Source organism: Pistacia vera, unplaced genomic scaffold (genome assembly GCF_008641045.1).
Source record: "Pistacia vera cultivar Batoury unplaced genomic scaffold, PisVer_v2 Contig566, whole genome shotgun sequence".
NCBI lineage: Eukaryota > Viridiplantae > Streptophyta > Magnoliopsida > Sapindales > Anacardiaceae > Pistacia > Pistacia vera.
In genome coordinates, this window is record NW_022196408.1 from 1,216,065 (window position 1) to 1,234,468 (window position 18,404).

The 18,404-nt window shown below is 35.1% G+C and overlaps 1 protein-coding gene across 1 annotated transcript; it reads left to right on the plus strand.

The window, feature by feature from the left end:
* Positions 1–12,473, plus strand: LOC116108548 (golgin candidate 1). The gene is made up of 20 exons (XM_031394785.1): positions 1–353; positions 789–869; positions 1,530–1,579; positions 1,668–2,357; positions 3,292–3,369; positions 3,493–3,696; positions 4,033–4,089; positions 4,207–4,281; positions 4,362–4,433; positions 5,338–5,400; positions 5,508–5,606; positions 6,087–6,164; positions 6,364–6,432; positions 7,696–7,743; positions 7,829–7,924; positions 8,080–8,156; positions 8,803–8,848; positions 8,925–9,023; positions 11,858–11,902; positions 12,402–12,473. The coding sequence occupies exons 1-20, from the start codon at positions 326–328 to the stop codon at positions 12,471–12,473; spliced, it is 2,127 nt and encodes a 708-aa protein (XP_031250645.1). The 5' UTR covers positions 1–325.
* Positions 12,474–18,404: the final 5,931 nt, after the last annotated feature.

Sequence of the window (18,404 nt, forward strand, 5' to 3'; positions counted from 1 at the left end):
AAATTGGACGGCCTAGATTAGCGAAAGCATCACACTAGCATAGTCATGAAAGCACAGCAAGATCACTCAATTCCTCGCTTTCTAACTTGTAACATACCCTTCCCTCAACTAACTAATGTCTTCATACACACATAACAAATTCAAATTCACATTCTTTCTAAACAACCGAATCGCTTTTGATCTAAGCATTAAATCAAAATCATTTTGTCTCAGTTTCAGCTATTGCCCATTTAACCTACACTTCTCTTCATATTTTCCCGCTGGTGCATGGACGTCACGTTGATCCACATTTTCTAGGGCACGAATTCTTCGAGATTCAGAATCAATGGCTTCGTGGCTCAAAGCTGCCGAAGGTCTGCAATTCAGCATCAACTTTCATTTATTAATCTCATCTTTTTCTAATCTATTTGTGAAAATTTAGTTATCTATTGTGTAAATTGTTCGATTGTTAGATGTGAATCTTAATTGAAATGAATTAAGGCTTTAAGCTACTATCAAATACGAGGTTGGTTGGTGAGATTACGAACCTATTTGTAATATTAAATTGCAGATTAAGCTTGGTTACTACATTGATCTGATAATTTGTTGTTTGTACTAAGAATCTTGTAAATAGTTTTGAGAAAGTTATAAACTTCTTTGTTGACAAATGCTATCTGTCAATGTATCTTCAAGTTATAGACTATCTACATCTTTGATGTGATTTTCTGTTTCTTTATCAAAATACTTTTATTTAAATTTATTTATTACTTTATGGAAGTGCTTTGTTTTTTTTTTCTTTCTTGGTTCAGATTTGTTTGAAGTCGTAGACCGAAGAGCAAAGCTGGTTGTCAGTGATTTGGCAGATGAGCAATCTGATTCGCCGACACCAGGTATAGATCTTTTGTCGGCTGAATCTTATTTATATTTCTCAATATTACAGTTAGATGATGTCTGGAATTTATAATGGATTTTGATTCTTTCATGGATACATCAATTTAACTGGGGATACTTAACTGGCACAGCACCTGATGGCTGTTTTGGCAATTCTGTCTTAACGGTAATCGTAGCCTTGGCACATATGGGTGTTATTTGCTGAGTTGACATATTGATTGTGGAGGGCTGCAAACAATTGGGAGTTAGTGAATATGGAAATTTATGTTTGCTTGGACTTGCTTTGAGTTTCAAAGCAGCATTGGCTTTTAATTGAATATCCATGTATAACTGACTCTAGCTTTAGCAAACTTCATTGTTTGGGTTGAATTTAGCCATAATTGCTCTCAAACAATTTTGAATTGGTTGAAAGGTGAATTTTTGATATAAAATTAATGCTTTCTTTTAATTTTAAAGCATAAAAACTTCATTCGAGTTACAAATATGATTTCATCCATACTACGAAATGTTAAAAGTGACTCAATTTATGTATGACATTGTAATTGCAGAAATGGTGGTATTTTGTATTGCCTAGATATAAGTTGCCTTGACTTTCTTGTGTTGTAATATATTTTGTTTCATGTCGTCTTACCATTGATCTTTCTCTTTTTAATTTTAAGCTTCCAACGGACAACGATCTCAAGCCAGGAGGACAAAGTCAAGGACAAAGGTAACATGAATATTTCTATCTTGTTGTGGTCTAAAGTTTATTCATGTCTAATGACTGTGATTAAGTGCATTAACTCACACATAGGTAGTTGCAGGCTCAAAAGAGACTCTCCACGAATGAATCTCAAAATATAGGTGATATTGCACAGGAGCAGGCTCACACAAATTTCCAGTTAGATTTAACACCTGACAGAGATAGGGCTGCTCCTTCAGCAGTTGAAAATGAGAGGACCCCTAGTGGTAAGACCCCAAATAATGAGCAGGAGCAAGGTATTGAAAAAGACGCCCCCAGCACTCCTTTGACAGAGCCTCCAGCAAATGCTTCAGGTAAACATGATGCTGATCTTGCAGAAGTTCCTGTAACTGTTACTGATGCAGACACTGCTGTATCAACTTCAAATGGTGAGCTCCTCAATGAGAATGCTTCAGATGTTCATGTAGAACAATCTCCTTCATCATTGCTTCCCAAAGAAATTGGGATTGCCAATGAAGATCATTCAAATGATGCTGGAGAAAAAATCAAATCAGAAGATGCTGATGTTCCTCTGAAGACAGATAATGAGAGATCTCTATCTGTAGTTGTTGAGCCTCCTGTTGATAGTGGAAGTCCATTGAAAGATGTTGATTCTAAGGTTGATACTGTTGTGACTCAGAAGAAGCAGCAGGAGCACAAAATGGATAGTCCGCCTACGAAGGTACAGGACCAACTTGAGGAGGCTCAAGGATTGCTGAAAACTGCAATTTCCACTGGCCAGTCAAAAGAAGCAAGGTTGGCTCGGGTAAGATCTCATAATTCATGTACCTTGTTTTTAGGAACAAAAGAATTTGACAATCAGTTGTTTGTTGGAAAAGATTAGTCTTCTATCTGAACTGTTTTAAAGAACAGAAGGATTACTATTTTATTCAAAGGGAGTTGGTGAATATGGAGCAGGGGCGTAAGAATGTGATGATTTATGTGGACTGTTTATTTTTAAGAACTGAAAATTTCTGAGATAAAATGCTTTACAGGGTAGAAATTGTTGTTTAATTTGTCCATCTTGGATTAGAATTGTTAGTTGGTTGGGTACTAACTGAATTCACATGTTTTTTTACTTTCAACGCATTAAGTAGGAAATAATCTGGACTGTTCTTTTGTCTGACTCTTTATGGCTTAAATAATAAAAGCAAATTGAGTTTCGTTTATCACTTCCTATTGGTTGACTCTCCATTTCTTTCTCCATTTTTGTTTATACTAATAGTATCTGTTCATCCTAAGTCATTCATACATAATACACTTTACCAATTTGGAATGACCTTGCAATCAAATTGTTTTGAAGGAATCTTTATTCAGACCTAAAGATCTTCCAAAGAACATGGCCTTTTTTAAATAAGCCCAATTCATTTGGGATGCTGAAGATCCACTTTTTTCCTTTCCAAATATCATCCCCTTTTCTGTGTGTTTTCACATTGAGAATTATTTGCAGATGAAGAGATGTCAAAAGGGCTTCTTACTTCCAAACTGATCCTCCATGTTTTCTTCATTTCCTCTCCGCTTTTGGTCTAAATTAGACATTAATTTGTATGACCACCGAGGAACTTCTTTACTAATTTATTATTATGAAAGTGCGAACTAGAGGTGTTAGGTTAATCCCAGGACTAAGTTTTGGAGCCTTCCTATTTTCCTATTGGCCTGGCAATTTGATTTCTGTTAATCTTTATTTGATGAATGCTCAGGTTTGTGCTGGACTTTCATCACGTCTTCAAGAGTACAAATCTGAAAATGCACAGCTGGAGGAACTTCTTGTTGCGGAGGTGAATCATCATATTTGCTTTCGATCTTATCATTTGAGTGATCATTCAAGTTACCTTTGTTTGTACGTGTTATTCCTTTCATCACAGAAGTGCTGGTTATAATTTTAAAATGCTTCTTAACAGAGAGAACTGAGTAGATCATTTGAGGCTCAAATAAAGCAGCTACAGCAAGAATTATCTGCTTCTAAAAGTGAAGTAACTAAAGTGGAGTCAAACATGGCTGAGGCTTTAGCAGCGAAGAACTCAGAAATTGAGGCGCTTGTCAGTTCTATAGATACACTAAAGAAACAGGCTGCTTTATCTGAAGGAAACCTGGCTTCGCTGCAGGTTGGTAATGTTTCCCATGTACAGTTCAGTTATTGATTCATGATCCTTTTTTTCACTTTTTCCTTATCCTGTCTACGCGGAGTGAAATTCTTCATCAAACTTCTGGCCATTCTGCATCTTATACATCTGCTTGAAATGGTTCATCTAAGAATTGTTTTTAAATTTTGGAATGTTAAACTATGTAGTGCACATGAGAACGGGTCCTTTCTTTCAAAGATTTATTTTAATTTTTTATGTATTATCTTTATATTAAATTAGAATTATATATTTTTCTTTGTATGTTTATTTACCATCTAGTAAATTAGTTTTGACATTTATAAACTTGATTGCTTTCAGATGAACATGGAGTCCATAATGAGAAATAGAGAATTAACAGAGACGAGGATGATGCAGGTAAATTAGTTGGTTTTTCATACTTATTGCATCTGTGATATGAATACTGGCATATCCTTGTAAGCATTCTTTCTGTTTCAGACTATTAGATAACTAAGGATTATACTTCTTTATTAGGCTGTACGGGAGGAGCTTGCTTCTGCTGAAAGGAGAGCTGAAGAAGAACGTGCTGCACATAATGCTACCAAAATGGTTCTGACCGGTGACTATTTGTTTATGTATGTATTTGCAGTCAGTTTCCCACAATTTAAAATCTCTATATGGTGAAACAGGCTGCTATGGAAAGGGAAGTGGAACTGGAACATAGAGCTGTTGAGGCATCGACAGCCCTTGCTAGGGTGCAGGTAATGTAAGAATTTATCATGCTATGGCTCATTTCCTCATTATAGTGCATGATTCTCCTGCCAAAGGATGCTTATTTCGCTAGAATGTGAATAATGTAGGTTTGGTATGCAAATGCACTTTATGTGTTTGGCTATTTTTACCATTATTATGAATGCCAAGACGTCTTGCTTTTTTATCCATAGACGTTGATTGCCTCAACTTATCATATTTCATGCAGTTGGAAATTGAACATAGACTATTCTCTCCCTAGAAATTATATGGATCATTTTAGATCCCAAAATTACATGTTTAATTATTGGGAGAAATTGTCACTTGCAATACATGCAAATTTTCCCATTCAATTGATTCCCAATGCTCTGCTTTTAGTAGTTTCTGTATTGAAGTAACTCAGTTTTACTGCCTTATGTACTGCAGTGAAGATTCTAAGTATGAATATGGTCTTAATTTATAGGTTAATATTTGTCACATGTATATGACTAACAAGGATTTTATAATCAGAATATCTTTAACAGACTGATAGGAACTTTTAACTTGTTATGATAAGTTTGGTAATCTTTATTTATTTTCATGCCATCTTAATAAAGAACCGGAAAATTAATCACATATCCTCCAACTGGTGTTGCACCTTTCAGTGTTTCCTTATTGATGAACCTCTGCAGTCTCAGGATCATTTTACTAGTCAGTTTGATTCTTCCTGCTGCTCTGTCTCTGTTAAGCATATTCAACAGTCTATTCTGTGTTAGCTTCATAATGGATGTTGTCTAGACTTTGGAATTTCAGAATGTCACGATGATGGAAATAAAATGGTTCAATTTATTATTTTTCTCAGTAGAACTTGACACCTATTCTTTGGCATTAGTTTATATTATCTTCATCGAATATTATAAATGCTTCCCCATTCAGAGAGTTGCAGATGAGAGGACAGCAAAGGTGGGGGACCTTGAGCAGAAGGTAGCGGTACTTGAGGTATGTAGACACATGGTTAATAACCATTCTGTAAACGGTTATTTTCCACCTATTTGATAAATCTACAGTTTGAAACTTCCTGAATAATTATCACTATATGCCATCAGCTTGAATGTGCAACATTAAATCAAGAACTGCAAGATATGGAAGCTCGTGCTCGCCGTGGACAAAAGAAGTCCCCTGATGAAGCAAATCAAGTGATTCAGGTAAATAATGAAACGGTGTGAACTGGAAATCTGTAAGTTGAATTCTTTGGATATAAGTTGTAGCAAGAGATTTTCGTACTCCTGGGAAAATTGATGTTTTATGAAGAAATAATTCCCAGTTCCTCAGTTTATGACTAATAATTATTATTCATGAACTAATGCATTTTTCTAGAATTTTATATTGTTAGAAATTAGAATTTACTGTATATGAACCTCATTTTCTATTTTTGCTCTATGTTATTATGGGGTCTGTGTCTCCAGTTTGATCTGCTCAAGTTCAACAATTAAAAATAAGTTCTTATAATTCTGATGTATAGTGTACCAAAAGTGATACTAGTTATGATATGCTGTCATCTGTTACATTATCCTTCCCCCAACAAAAGAAAAATTGGTCTGAGGGGGATTTGACCGCCTAGGCTATCCCGCTATCCCCTTGGGGATCTGTTACATTAGTATCACTGAGAAGTCTTAAACATTAAGATGCAGGCATGGCAAGATGAAGTGGAACGTGCACGCCAAGGCCAGAGAGATGCTGAGAGCAAGCTTTCTTCTTTGGAGGCAAGTAGTTGTTGCTTGATTTCTAAAATAGGTTTTGAGATTTTATGCTAATATCTATAGAGATTTCTATGCCAGAGTTTGTTCGATTAAATAAATAAGATAACTTGCCTATCAAAAAATAAATTTTCAACTTTACATTGTTTTTCCTGGCTAATTTAAGGATTTTTTTGGTATGACTTGATTGCTGGTTTAATTGCAGGCGGAAGTGCAAAAAATGAGAGTCGAAATGGCTGCCATGAAGAGGGATGCGGAGCATTATTCGCGAGAGGTGACCACTCTGGTTTATCTGAGGCCTTTGCTTTTCCTTGTTTATTTTTATCATCAATCATTTTGATTCTTGAATTAGGGGCACCAACAGCTTAGGAATCTGTGACATCATGACAATGGAGTGCCAACTTTCCTGGAACTTTTTTTTTTTTTTTTAATGCCCAATACCTTGACAAAGTGTTATGTATTTTGTAGTTTCGCTGAAGTCACCATTGTCAATTGTCTAGTTTAGGCCTTGTTTTTAGTTATAGCTTCAACTAACTGCCTGGTGCAATTTCTCTTTATAAGTTGTGATGAACTTGTAAAGTTGAAATGTACCATAATGCTCTATGTTTAAAATGTCCTTAGTGCATTGTGTAGGTTCAAATAATTTCTATAACAAACATCTGCTTGTGCTGGTAACTTAGTTAACTCTTTCTGGATTTGTGATAAGTAAGTTGGAATGACTCTGAGCCAGTCACCCCCTCCCCTTTTTCCTGTTCTCTTTTTAAATTATAGTTTTAACCAAAATAAATAAATACAAATAATGAAGATCTGCAGATGCAGAAATTGCATGATCATGAGTGGATAAAAACTGATTATTTATATCCTTGAGTGCAAACATCTTATAATTGGAAGCTAAAAGAGACACTCAGTTGTTTGGCGGTCTCCAAGTGACGAACAAGTAAAATATTTATGAATTCATAGGTTTTATATCATAAAAGGCAAACGTTTTTGTATCAAGTGATCCCAATCTTTTTTTGAACAGGTATTAATTTTGTTTCAGGTATGCATTTGAATTTTGTATTGAGAGAGAGACCTTTGCTGTCTTAAAATGTTGAATTACTATAGGACTAGTTTCTTCTTTGATTTTGTTGTGCTTTTCTTCGACATCATGAGTCATCATAGATCAAGTTCTTTGTTTTTGTTTGCTTTTTCTCGCATCATGAGTCATCATAAACCAAGTTCCCTGTCTTTGTTCTAGGGAGAGAGTGAAAGTTTTCTGGCTCAAATCAATTAATGATATTTGAAGCTTGGTTCTTTTTTTATTTTTATTGTGCTAACCTTGAAGGGAGCAAGAGATTTATTGTTTGAAATTGAAAAATGCCGTTGTAGATGTTTAATTTTATCATGTTACCCTTCAATCAACTATAACATTTAACATGAGTAAATATAAATCAAATTCAATTGTTCATGTGATTTCCCTTATCAGTTTCTGGGTTTGGCAGGATTTTGTATGGTTTACTCAAGTGTCATCTTATTGGTTCTAGTTGCCTTGTAACAGGAGCATATGGATCTAGAGAAACGCTACCGTGAACTAACTGATCTCTTGGTAAGATAAACTTAAACTTATCTAGTCAGTTAATGTCCCATAATTATGTTTAAAGTTCTGTAGCTATAATCGTCATCTGATGCAGTACTACAAGCAAACACAGCTAGAAACCATGGCTAGTGAAAAAGCTGCAGCAGAGTTCCAATTGGAGAAGGAAATAAAACGTATTCAAGAAGCACAGGTCTGTTTTTGGCATTTTATGCTGCTTGATTAAAGTAATCATCTTTTTTTTTCTTTTTTCTTTTTTTTTTTCTGTTGATTTGCTTCTCATATTGTATGGAGTATTTTTGCTTTTTTGAATTTGTTTTTGTTTGATGTCAACATTATCTTGATCAGGTTGAGGCAGAAAGAAGTAGAGTTTCTCGCCGGGCATGGTCTTCTTGGGAGGAAGACACAGAAATGAAGACACTTGAGTATGTTACTTGTTTCTGAATTTCATTGTATGTTGGTCTCAATGACTTTTTTTTAAAATGGGTTGGAAGCTAGAAGTATGACTTGGTGGTAGTTATTGGATGCACTGTGCAAAGGCTTAATCTTGTCCACTTGGATTTGGCACTATTTCTTCCATTCGAAAATTCTGATTGAGACTTCCAAGCAACTAAATGTTAGTGAGATTGATAATGCTTCCTTGGCTGCTCTTTATAATCTCAATCAGTTAGATTAGTTGCAGTGTTGTCGTTCGATAACATCTTCTGGCATTACTACTTTCTGCTGTAGTGGCATTTTCTCTTCCTTTCTCTGGTACTTGATACGACTTAGAATCTTCCTTGTGCAACTTTTGGACTTTTTGAAGCCCATGATATAATAATTTTAGTTGGCTTTTCCTGTCTTGATCTTTCTCCTCTGATTCAGCCCCCTCTCCAGGTCTGCAGACACATTTCTATTTTTAATGGACTTTTTACTGGTATTAAATTAACTGAGTGAAATCAAAGTGAACTAAAATGTCACCACCCACCCACCTTTACATCCTCATCTGGAAAACATATGTTCACTAATGTCTCTGCATCTGTATTGGGACTTCACCTCAATCTGTTTTTTCTTACAATCGGGTTATTGCAGGCCACTCCCCTTGCATCACCGACACATGGCTGCAGCGAGCGTACAGGTATCCCTGCTCTCGTAGCTCATGATTTACTCGCCCTTTTTTCATTTTAACATTTTGCTTCAACCTGTTCATGCAGTTGCAGAAGGCAGCAAAACTATTGGACTCAGGGGCCGTCAGGGCCACAAGATTTCTTTGGCGGTATCCAACAGCACGTGTAATCCTGCTTTTCTATCTTGTAAGAGTGGTTCACCTTTTAGTTACAACATCTATTTTTTTTTGTTTTTTTTTTGTTTTTTGGTAATTCCCAAGTGCAAAAAATGAGAGTCGAAATGGCTGCCATGAAGAGGGATGCGGAGCATTATTCGCGAGAGGTGACCACTCTGGTTTATCTGAGGCCTTTGCTTTTCCTTGTTTATTTTTATCATCAATCATTTTGATTCTTGAATTAGGGGCACCAACAGCTTAGGAATCTGTGACATCATGACAATGGAGTGCCAACTTTCCTGGAACTTTTTTTTTTTTTTTTAATGCCCAATACCTTGACAAAGTGTTATGTATTTTGTAGTTTCGCTGAAGTCACCATTGTCAATTGTCTAGTTTAGGCCTTGTTTTTAGTTATAGCTTCAACTAACTGCCTGGTGCAATTTCTCTTTATAAGTTGTGATGAACTTGTAAAGTTGAAATGTACCATAATGCTCTATGTTTAAAATGTCCTTAGTGCATTGTGTAGGTTCAAATAATTTCTATAACAAACATCTGCTTGTGCTGGTAACTTAGTTAACTCTTTCTGGATTTGTGATAAGTAAGTTGGAATGACTCTGAGCCAGTCACCCCCTCCCCTTTTTCCTGTTCTCTTTTTAAATTATAGTTTTAACCAAAATAAATAAATACAAATAATGAAGATCTGCAGATGCAGAAATTGCATGATCATGAGTGGATAAAAACTGATTATTTATATCCTTGAGTGCAAACATCTTATAATTGGAAGCTAAAAGAGACACTCAGTTGTTTGGCGGTCTCCAAGTGACGAACAAGTAAAATATTTATGAATTCATAGGTTTTATATCATAAAAGGCAAACGTTTTTGTATCAAGTGATCCCAATCTTTTTTTGAACAGGTATTAATTTTGTTTCAGGTATGCATTTGAATTTTGTATTGAGAGAGAGACCTTTGCTGTCTTAAAATGTTGAATTACTATAGGACTAGTTTCTTCTTTGATTTTGTTGTGCTTTTCTTCGACATCATGAGTCATCATAGATCAAGTTCTTTGTTTTTGTTTGCTTTTTCTCGCATCATGAGTCATCATAAACCAAGTTCCCTGTCTTTGTTCTAGGGAGAGAGTGAAAGTTTTCTGGCTCAAATCAATTAATGATATTTGAAGCTTGGTTCTTTTTTTATTTTTATTGTGCTAACCTTGAAGGGAGCAAGAGATTTATTGTTTGAAATTGAAAAATGCCGTTGTAGATGTTTAATTTTATCATGTTATCCTTCAATCAACTATAACATTTAACATGAGTAAATATAAGTCAAATTCAATTGTTCATGTGATTTCCCTTATCAGTTTCTGGGTTTGGCAGGATTTTGTATGGTTTACTCAAGTGTCATCTTATTGGTTCTAGTTGCCTTGTAACAGGAGCATATGGATCTAGAGAAACGCTACCGTGAACTAACTGATCTCTTGGTAAGATAAACTTAAACTTATCTAGTCAGTTAATGTACCATAATTATGTTTAAAGTTCTGTAGCTATAATCGTCATCTGATGCAGTACTACAAGCAAACACAGCTAGAAACCATGGCTAGTGAAAAAGCTGCAGCAGAGTTCCAATTGGAGAAGGAAATTAAACGTATTCAAGAAGCACAGGTCTGTTTTTGGCATTTTATGCTGCTTGATTAAAGTAATCATCTTTTTTTTTCTTTTTTCTTTTTTTTTTTCTGTTGATTTGCTTCTCATATTGTATGGAGTATTTTTGCTTTTTTGAATTTGTTTTTGTTTGATGTCAACATTATCTTGATCAGGTTGAGGCAGAAAGAAGTAGAGTTTCTCGCCGGGCATGGTCTTCTTGGGAGGAAGACACAGAAATGAAGACACTTGAGTATGTTACTTGTTTCTGAATTTCATTGTATGTTGGTCTCAATGACTTTTTTTTAAAATGGGTTGGAAGCTAGAAGTATGACTTGGTGGTAGTTATTGGATGCACTGTGCAAAGGCTTAATCTTGTCCACTTGGATTTGGCACTATTTCTTCCATTCGAAAATTCTGATTGAGACTTCCAAGCAACTAAATGTTAGTGAGATTGATAATGCTTCCTTGGCTGCTCTTTATAATCTCAATCAGTTAGATTAGTTGCAGTGTTGTCGTTCGATAACATCTTCTGGCATTACTACTTTCTGCTGTAGTGGCATTTTCTCTTCCTTTCTCTGGTACTTGATACGACTTAGAATCTTCCTTGTGCAACTTTTGGACTTTTTGAAGCCCATGATATAATAATTTTAGTTGGCTTTTCCTGTCTTGATCTTTCTCCTCTGATTCAGCCCCCTCTCCAGGTCTGCAGACACATTTCTATTTTTAATGGACTTTTTACTGGTATTAAATTAACTGAGTGAAATCAAAGTGAACTAAAATGTCACCACCCACCCACCTGTACATCCTCATCTGGAAAACATATGTTCACTAATGTCTCTGCATCTGTATTGGGACTTCACCTCAATCTGTTTTTTCTTATAATCGGGTTATTGCAGGCCACTCCCCTTGCATCACCGACACATGGCTGCAGCGAGTGTACAGGTATCCCTGATCTTGTATCTCATGATTTACTCGGCCTTTTTTCATTTTAACATTTTGCTTCAACCTGTTCATGCAGTTGCAGAAGGCAGCAAAACTATTGGACTCAGGGGCCGTCAGGGCCACAAGATTTCTTTGGCGGTATCCAACAGCACGTGTAATCCTGCTTTTCTATCTTGTAAGAGTGGTTCACCTTTTAGTTACAACATCTATTTCAAACATATATATATATATATATCGATGAATATAAATTATATGATAACAATAATGAGGAATCTTCTGCAGGTATTTGTACATCTCTTTTTGATGTATTTGTTGCATCGCCTTCAGGTATGTCTAACTGGCTATTTTTACGATTGTTGTTATTAGTTGGGTGTTTTTATATGAATCTGAAACCATGCCAATTTAATTATAGAGTAATGCTACTCTTCTCAATTGTCTCTAATTTTTTTCCCAAATAATGTGAATTGATTGACACTATCATGTCACTTGGTATGTCATTCTATCAATTTTTTTCCCATTCCAATTAATTATTATATCACTTTAAATTAAAAAATTTCGGATTCAACTTTGAAAAACTAGTTTTACCTTTTTTGGGATTTTTTTTTTTTTGTTATTATTATATCACTTTAAATTAAAAAATTTCGGATTCAACTTTGAAAAACTAGTATTTCCTTTTTTGGGATTTTTTTTTTTTTGTTACTTCCATTACGGATTGGATAACTCTTGAGTATGCATCATTTTATATTATGCCGACACCAATACTCTTGAGTATACATCATTTAATTTTATGTGGACACCAACTATGTGTTATTTGCAATTAATGCAGGTACAAGCGGATAATGTGGCTGCTAGAGAATTTGCAGAATCTATGGGTCTCACTTCCGGTAACTTGCCATGATTGAATATGCCCTACAGGTCAGAAGTCAGTATTACTGAGCTTTTTGAATTTACTGATTTCATGTCTGCGAGAATGTTGTATTCAATTTTTTAACAAATACACAAAGCTTGGAAAAGATTGTGAAAGCGTAAAAATTACTGAAAGATGGAACCGTCACTGTCACTGTCATTGTTTTCTCTTTTCATTTCACAATTGGGGAAAAAAAATCTGCGGCCCGAAATGGCAAAATAGATTCAGGTGCAAGTAGATGTGTGGGCTTGTCATCTAGGAATTACATGCCAATATTCATACATTATTAACGGTAAAATGATAATTTAATAGTGTAAGAAATTTTATGTTGTAACTTTGTAGATTTAAACTTGCTTCTGTATTGTGAATGGAATATTCTTTTATTTATGAAGGTCAGTTGCTAACCGGAGCATTATATTATTGGTTAATAGTTTATTGTTTTAGTAGGATAAGTGGCTGCACATTCACAGTGCATCAGGATTGGTGTATTCCTTCCATAAAAGATTTTCTTCAGAATTTGTTATGGGTTGGCTTCAATTCTTGAACGTTGAGTTTCGATTTTCTATTTAAGGTCTATGAAGTTTTTATATTTTCCTAAATTTTACGAGCCCATGTCGTATAGCAGAATGCCAAGATATCAGATTCAAAATCCGGTAAGATTATTACAATTAATTGGTTCCATGAATTTATTCGGTATTATTTTTAATGTTTAATAAAATTAAACAATATTCATAATATCTCATATTAAATTATAAGGAATTACAACTCAATCTTATTTAATAATACATAGTATAAACAATCCTCTGAAATTGAAACTTTACACAAATTTACCATGTAATAATGATTTTTATTATTGAAGATTTATTTTCGACTTTTTTGTTTAATGTTATTAAAAAAAAAAATAACAAATTCATTCACGCATAACTTCTATTTAGGGGAAGTTGTCTGTATTGAAATTACAACAAAAGTAACATTAACATTGATATGATTAAGGCCTTGTTCGTTTTATGACTTTAGCGTTTTATTTTCGTTTTCTTTATCTAGAAAATCGTGAAATATTTGTTTGTTTAACGTTTTTATTCAAATCGAAAGGAGAAAAGAGTGGTAACGTACTACATGTGGGTAGGAGTGTAATAAATAGGAGTATGCAAAAGAACCGATTAGAACCAAAACTGACAGGTAATAGGGGTTCCAGTTTTGAGTAGGAACCAGAATCAGCCCTCACAGGGTTAGTTTTGGTTCCTGGAGTGGGGGAACCATCATTGTACGGTTTTTGTTTCAGTTCCCCCCTTCAAAAACCGAAACTTGGAATCAAGTTATAATTTTTTTTAATAAATTATGGGGACATCTTTTATAGTTTACAATTCAATTGAAATTTAATTTAGGTTATGTAAAGTGTAAACGCGAGTAAAATTTGGGGGAAAGTTCGTCGATTTCTACCGTTTGCCAATTCATCATCTCCAGTTGTTTGTAGAAATTTGTCTCGTGGGTTCACCAATCTCTTCCTCTTCTGGTCTCCGGCAAAGGTATTTTCCAAATGAACTTTAGAATTTTCTATTAATTCATGGCTTTTGATGAATCAGAACACAATTGGTGGCAGATTGTGGAGAGAGGCGTGGCGGCAAAGAAGAAGAATTCTAGAATCCAAGCAATCTAAATGCAAGCCTAACGTAATTCACCCGCCTTTAGCTGCCCTTTGTCGTAGAATTGAGTTCCAACCCTTTTACGGTGAAGATAGTTGCCTAGCCTTGAAACATGGTAACCTTCCTTACCCTTATCTTCGCCCAGTTTTTCGTCACAACCTTGCTCACTTGAGCATCGGAGTGCCTACGATAGACACCGCACCAGTGTCTCCAAGTACTTCATGTTCGTTTTGGTGCCTCTCTGTCGGAATTCGAGGTTGTCAGTGGCTTAAAAAAGAAGAAAAAGAAGAGGAAAAAGAAGAAAAAGTCTAGAATCCAAGCATTCTAAACGCAAGCCTCACATAATTCCCCCGCCTTTAGCCGTCCTTTGCCATAGAATCGAGTTTTGACCCTTCTGCATTGAAGATAGTTTGCCTAGCCTTGAAACACGGTAACTTTCTTACCCTTATTTCCGCTCAATTTTTCGTCATAACCTTGTTCACTAGAGCATCATAGTGCTTACGACAGACATCACACCAGTGTCCCCAAGTACTTCACGTTCGTTTTCGTGTCTCTCTATAGGAATTCGAGGTTCTCAATGGCTCAACATCTCAGCAATATTTTCGGGTAGATTTTATCGTCTACAATTACAAATCCCAAATCAATTTTCACAAAAAAAAAACTCAATATCAAAGCCCTTGAACATATAACAAACCAAGAATCAAAACAACAACAACAAAAGTCTAACGAAACCAATCGTGAGCAACATAAAGTAAAACCTTGATCAACCTGATAATAAATAGAACAAACAATTTAATATGCAAATGTCCCTAAATTTGGTAGAGAGAAAAGATATTACAACTCCAAAATTACTGCAACTAGAGAAATAAACAGTGGCTCGGCTCTTAGTTGATTAATTGGAGAGAAAAACACATAGATTCAATTTTAAAGATTAATTCATACCTGGCTATCAATCTTCTTGAATGAAGCTTTTTTTTTTTTTTTTTTTTTTTCGAGTTTGCAATTCAAAAGTAAAGCAAGAGATTGAGAGAATGAATTTTTCACAAACTGAAAATATTATTAATTTTTCTCTGATTCAAAATATACATAAGCTTTTCTTTATATAGAGAAGTCTGGATTTCAAATGAATTGAATAAGCTTTTCTTTATATAGAGAAGTCTGGATTTCAAATGAATTGAATATGTAAAATAAGACAAAACAAATCAAAATAAAGATAATGACATTGGGGTCCACATGTGTCCCATATGTCATACAAAGACAAATTATTACATATTTAATAATTACAAAAGGACAAAACATAATTATTACAAAAAATAAAACAAAATACAAAAGTCAAAATATAATTATTATAAAGGACAGAATCCAATGCCTTCTTTTAGTCTGGATCGTTGAATCATGTCGGCAAAATCCTGAATGTCCACGTATTATCTTCCGCTTGTTTGATACAAGTTAGCGTATTATGTGTTGGACATTTTTGGTTGTCCAAATCTCTATCTTCTAGATTTTATCAGTCTTTGAAGTTATCCACTTCTATAAGATCAATAAAATCTCCTAGTCGTGGGCTAAGACCATCCTCAGAAGATCAATAATACCTTCCATTAAAGCCTGCTTTGATAGATGGGCTGAATCAAACCCTTCTAATAACGTTTTTAACTGGGCTTGGTTATGCTTGAAGAGTGTATCCTGGATTGTCGCATACCTGTCTGGTAATACTACCACTATCCCATTATGGATATGGACAGTAGTATTTGCTTTAACAAGCTCCTCCAATTTGGATTTAACTAGTAGCAATTTTGCAATATGCAGCCTGATCCAATCTTCCTCTTCTTTCTTTTGAATTTCTTCTAGTGCATAAGAACCCATTTTTATCTCGTTTTCTAGCATAATTCGGTACCATGGTTCTCCTACAAGAAATTCTCATATCTGTACATGTTGAACATTATAGCTCGCTTGCAATGAGGATGTAATCATGCAAGTAAAAGTGTCGACATTTCGATTCAATACACAGAGCGTTTGCTTAACCGCATCTGGCATATTCGGGTCCACCATTGCTTCTTGTACTTCAATTTCCATTGTATCGATCCATCCTTTATCCAAAAGGTTTTTGCAATAACCTTTTCTAAAGATTTTCCATGGAACGTACAATTCCATAGTGTCATTAGGATAAACTGCTAATCCTTGGACCAAATCCACCAAGTCAGTTTTTCCTAATTTCACTATTAGATTATTCAGATTCTCGAGTTTGAGATTCACCATGTCAAACAAATGACATTTTCTCATTACCTTGAGTTTTTGAATTCCTGCTTCATAAAACAGAGCAGTTCCTCTAAACGCCTCATCTTCATAAAATAGTTTATCCACTTCCAGCCATGCTAACCTTCTTGCTAGCTTCTCTAAACACCTCTGTAGTTGTACTTCCTCTTGACCTGTCGTCAATGCGATTCTAATTTGGGTTTCCAAATCCTCCCAGAGTGTTTGACTAGCTGGAGTTAATCTTAAGCCTTCTAGAAAGCTAAACCTCTCATAAATATCCGCGTCAATTAACCGCTTTTGTGGAGTGTGTGGAGTCATCACGCTTGCAACGCCTGATGATGAATCCTCAGAAGGTTTTGTCTTTGGCAGTGGACAATTAGCCCGCTCATGTCCTTCTTGTTTACAAGACCAGCAAACTATTGTTTTTTTCTAAGTCTTATGTTTTTCCTTCTTAGGAGTAACCTCCTTTTCAGAAGTAATTTCCTTCGTAAAAGTACCTTTCAAACGTTTAAATTTTGGGTTTCTTCTTTCCGAAGTATCAAAGTCATAATCTCGACTCTTTCCTGCTTTGCCGCAGTAACCTGCTTCGGAGTAGAGATCACCTGCTTATTCGCAGTCTTCTCCTTTTTTGCAGTAACCCTTGGAGTTGAAGTTATCTTCAAGGGACAATTCCTTCTCAAGTGTCCTTGTTGTCTACACTTGGAGTATGAGAAGTGATTTCTAGTTTCCTTCTTGTCCGACACCCTATAATTCGTCAAAGAAATATCTGGATAAAAAGTCAGGAACAAAGTTAGATTTACCATAAATATATTCAAATTTGATTCTATAATTTGCAAACCAAATCTGCCATCTGATTAGTCTAGCTTTGTCATCCTTTAAAGACAGTTTCATAAAAGTTTTTAAATATTTAGAGTTTGTCCTTAAAGTAAATTTCTGATTGATTACGAACAATTGAAATCGATCAATACATTCTTCTGCTGCTAAAACTTCCTTTTCATGAACATGATAGTTTATTTCAGCAGGAGAGAATTTTCCTGACGCATATCGAATAATTCATTCAATATTATCAGTACCCTTAGCCTTAAGCACACCTCCCCAGTACAAGTGAGACGCATCGCTTTCTATAATAAGCACATCCTCATCTTTCGGGAATTTTAAAGGTTTTAATTGTTTTGTCAAGGCTTTGGTCTGCATAACACAATTAGTGTCTTCAAGTGTCCAATCCTAGGGCACTTTATCACTAAGCTTAAGTGTCAAGCCATTGATTACATTAGCGAGATTAGGAACATACTCGCGCATGTAATTGGCTAATCCAAGAAATTGCTGTAACATGTGCTTATCTTCCAGCACATCTGGAAATCCCAGCAACTTCTTTGAGATATGTTCTTGAAGTTGAATACCTCCTTCACCTATCTCAACGCCTAAGAACTTCAACTTGTTCTTAAATCATTCTACCTTTCTTTCAGATAGAATCATTCCATTATCAAGGAATTTTTTGATTACTAGTCTAAGATGATTTACATGCTCTTATTTGGTTTTACTAAAAACCAAAACATCATCAATATAAACTACACAAAAGTTAGATAAGTCTCCAAAAACCTTATCCATTTTCCTCTGGAATATCGATGGTGTTTGCTTAAGCCCAAAAGGCAGAACCATCCATTTAAACAATCATTTCGGACAGGCGAAAGTCATCAAAGGAATGCTTGACTCCTCCATTCTAATCTGCCAAAAACCTGACTTCAGATCAAATTTTGAGAAGATTTTTCCAAATGTAGCTTTATTCAAACAAGCAGATTTCTTTGGTATCTTATAGACATCATCAATAGTTTTATCATTTAATTGCCTATAATCGATAACTATCCGCGCCTTTCCTCTTTCCTGCTCAGCTCTATTCATGACCATGAATGCTGGCGAAGAGTGTGGGCGCGTATTAATTGCTTTTCCAGCAATTCCAATATTTGCTTGCTAAATTCCTCCTCTGCATCAGGAGTATAAGGATAGGATTTGGTAGTTATCGTATCAT

Excerpts from the sequence above, each read along its gene's own strand:
- LOC116108548 (XM_031394785.1), top strand. The coding sequence starts at position 326 with ATGGCTTCGTGGCTCAAAGCTGCCGAAG. Across the intron at positions 354-788 it reads GTGGCTCAAAGCTGCCGAAG|ATTTGTTTGAAGTCGTAGAC; the intron begins GTCTGCAATTCA and ends TTCTTGGTTCAG. Across the intron at positions 7,744-7,828 it reads GTGAACTAACTGATCTCTTG|TACTACAAGCAAACACAGCT; the intron begins GTAAGATAAACT and ends CATCTGATGCAG.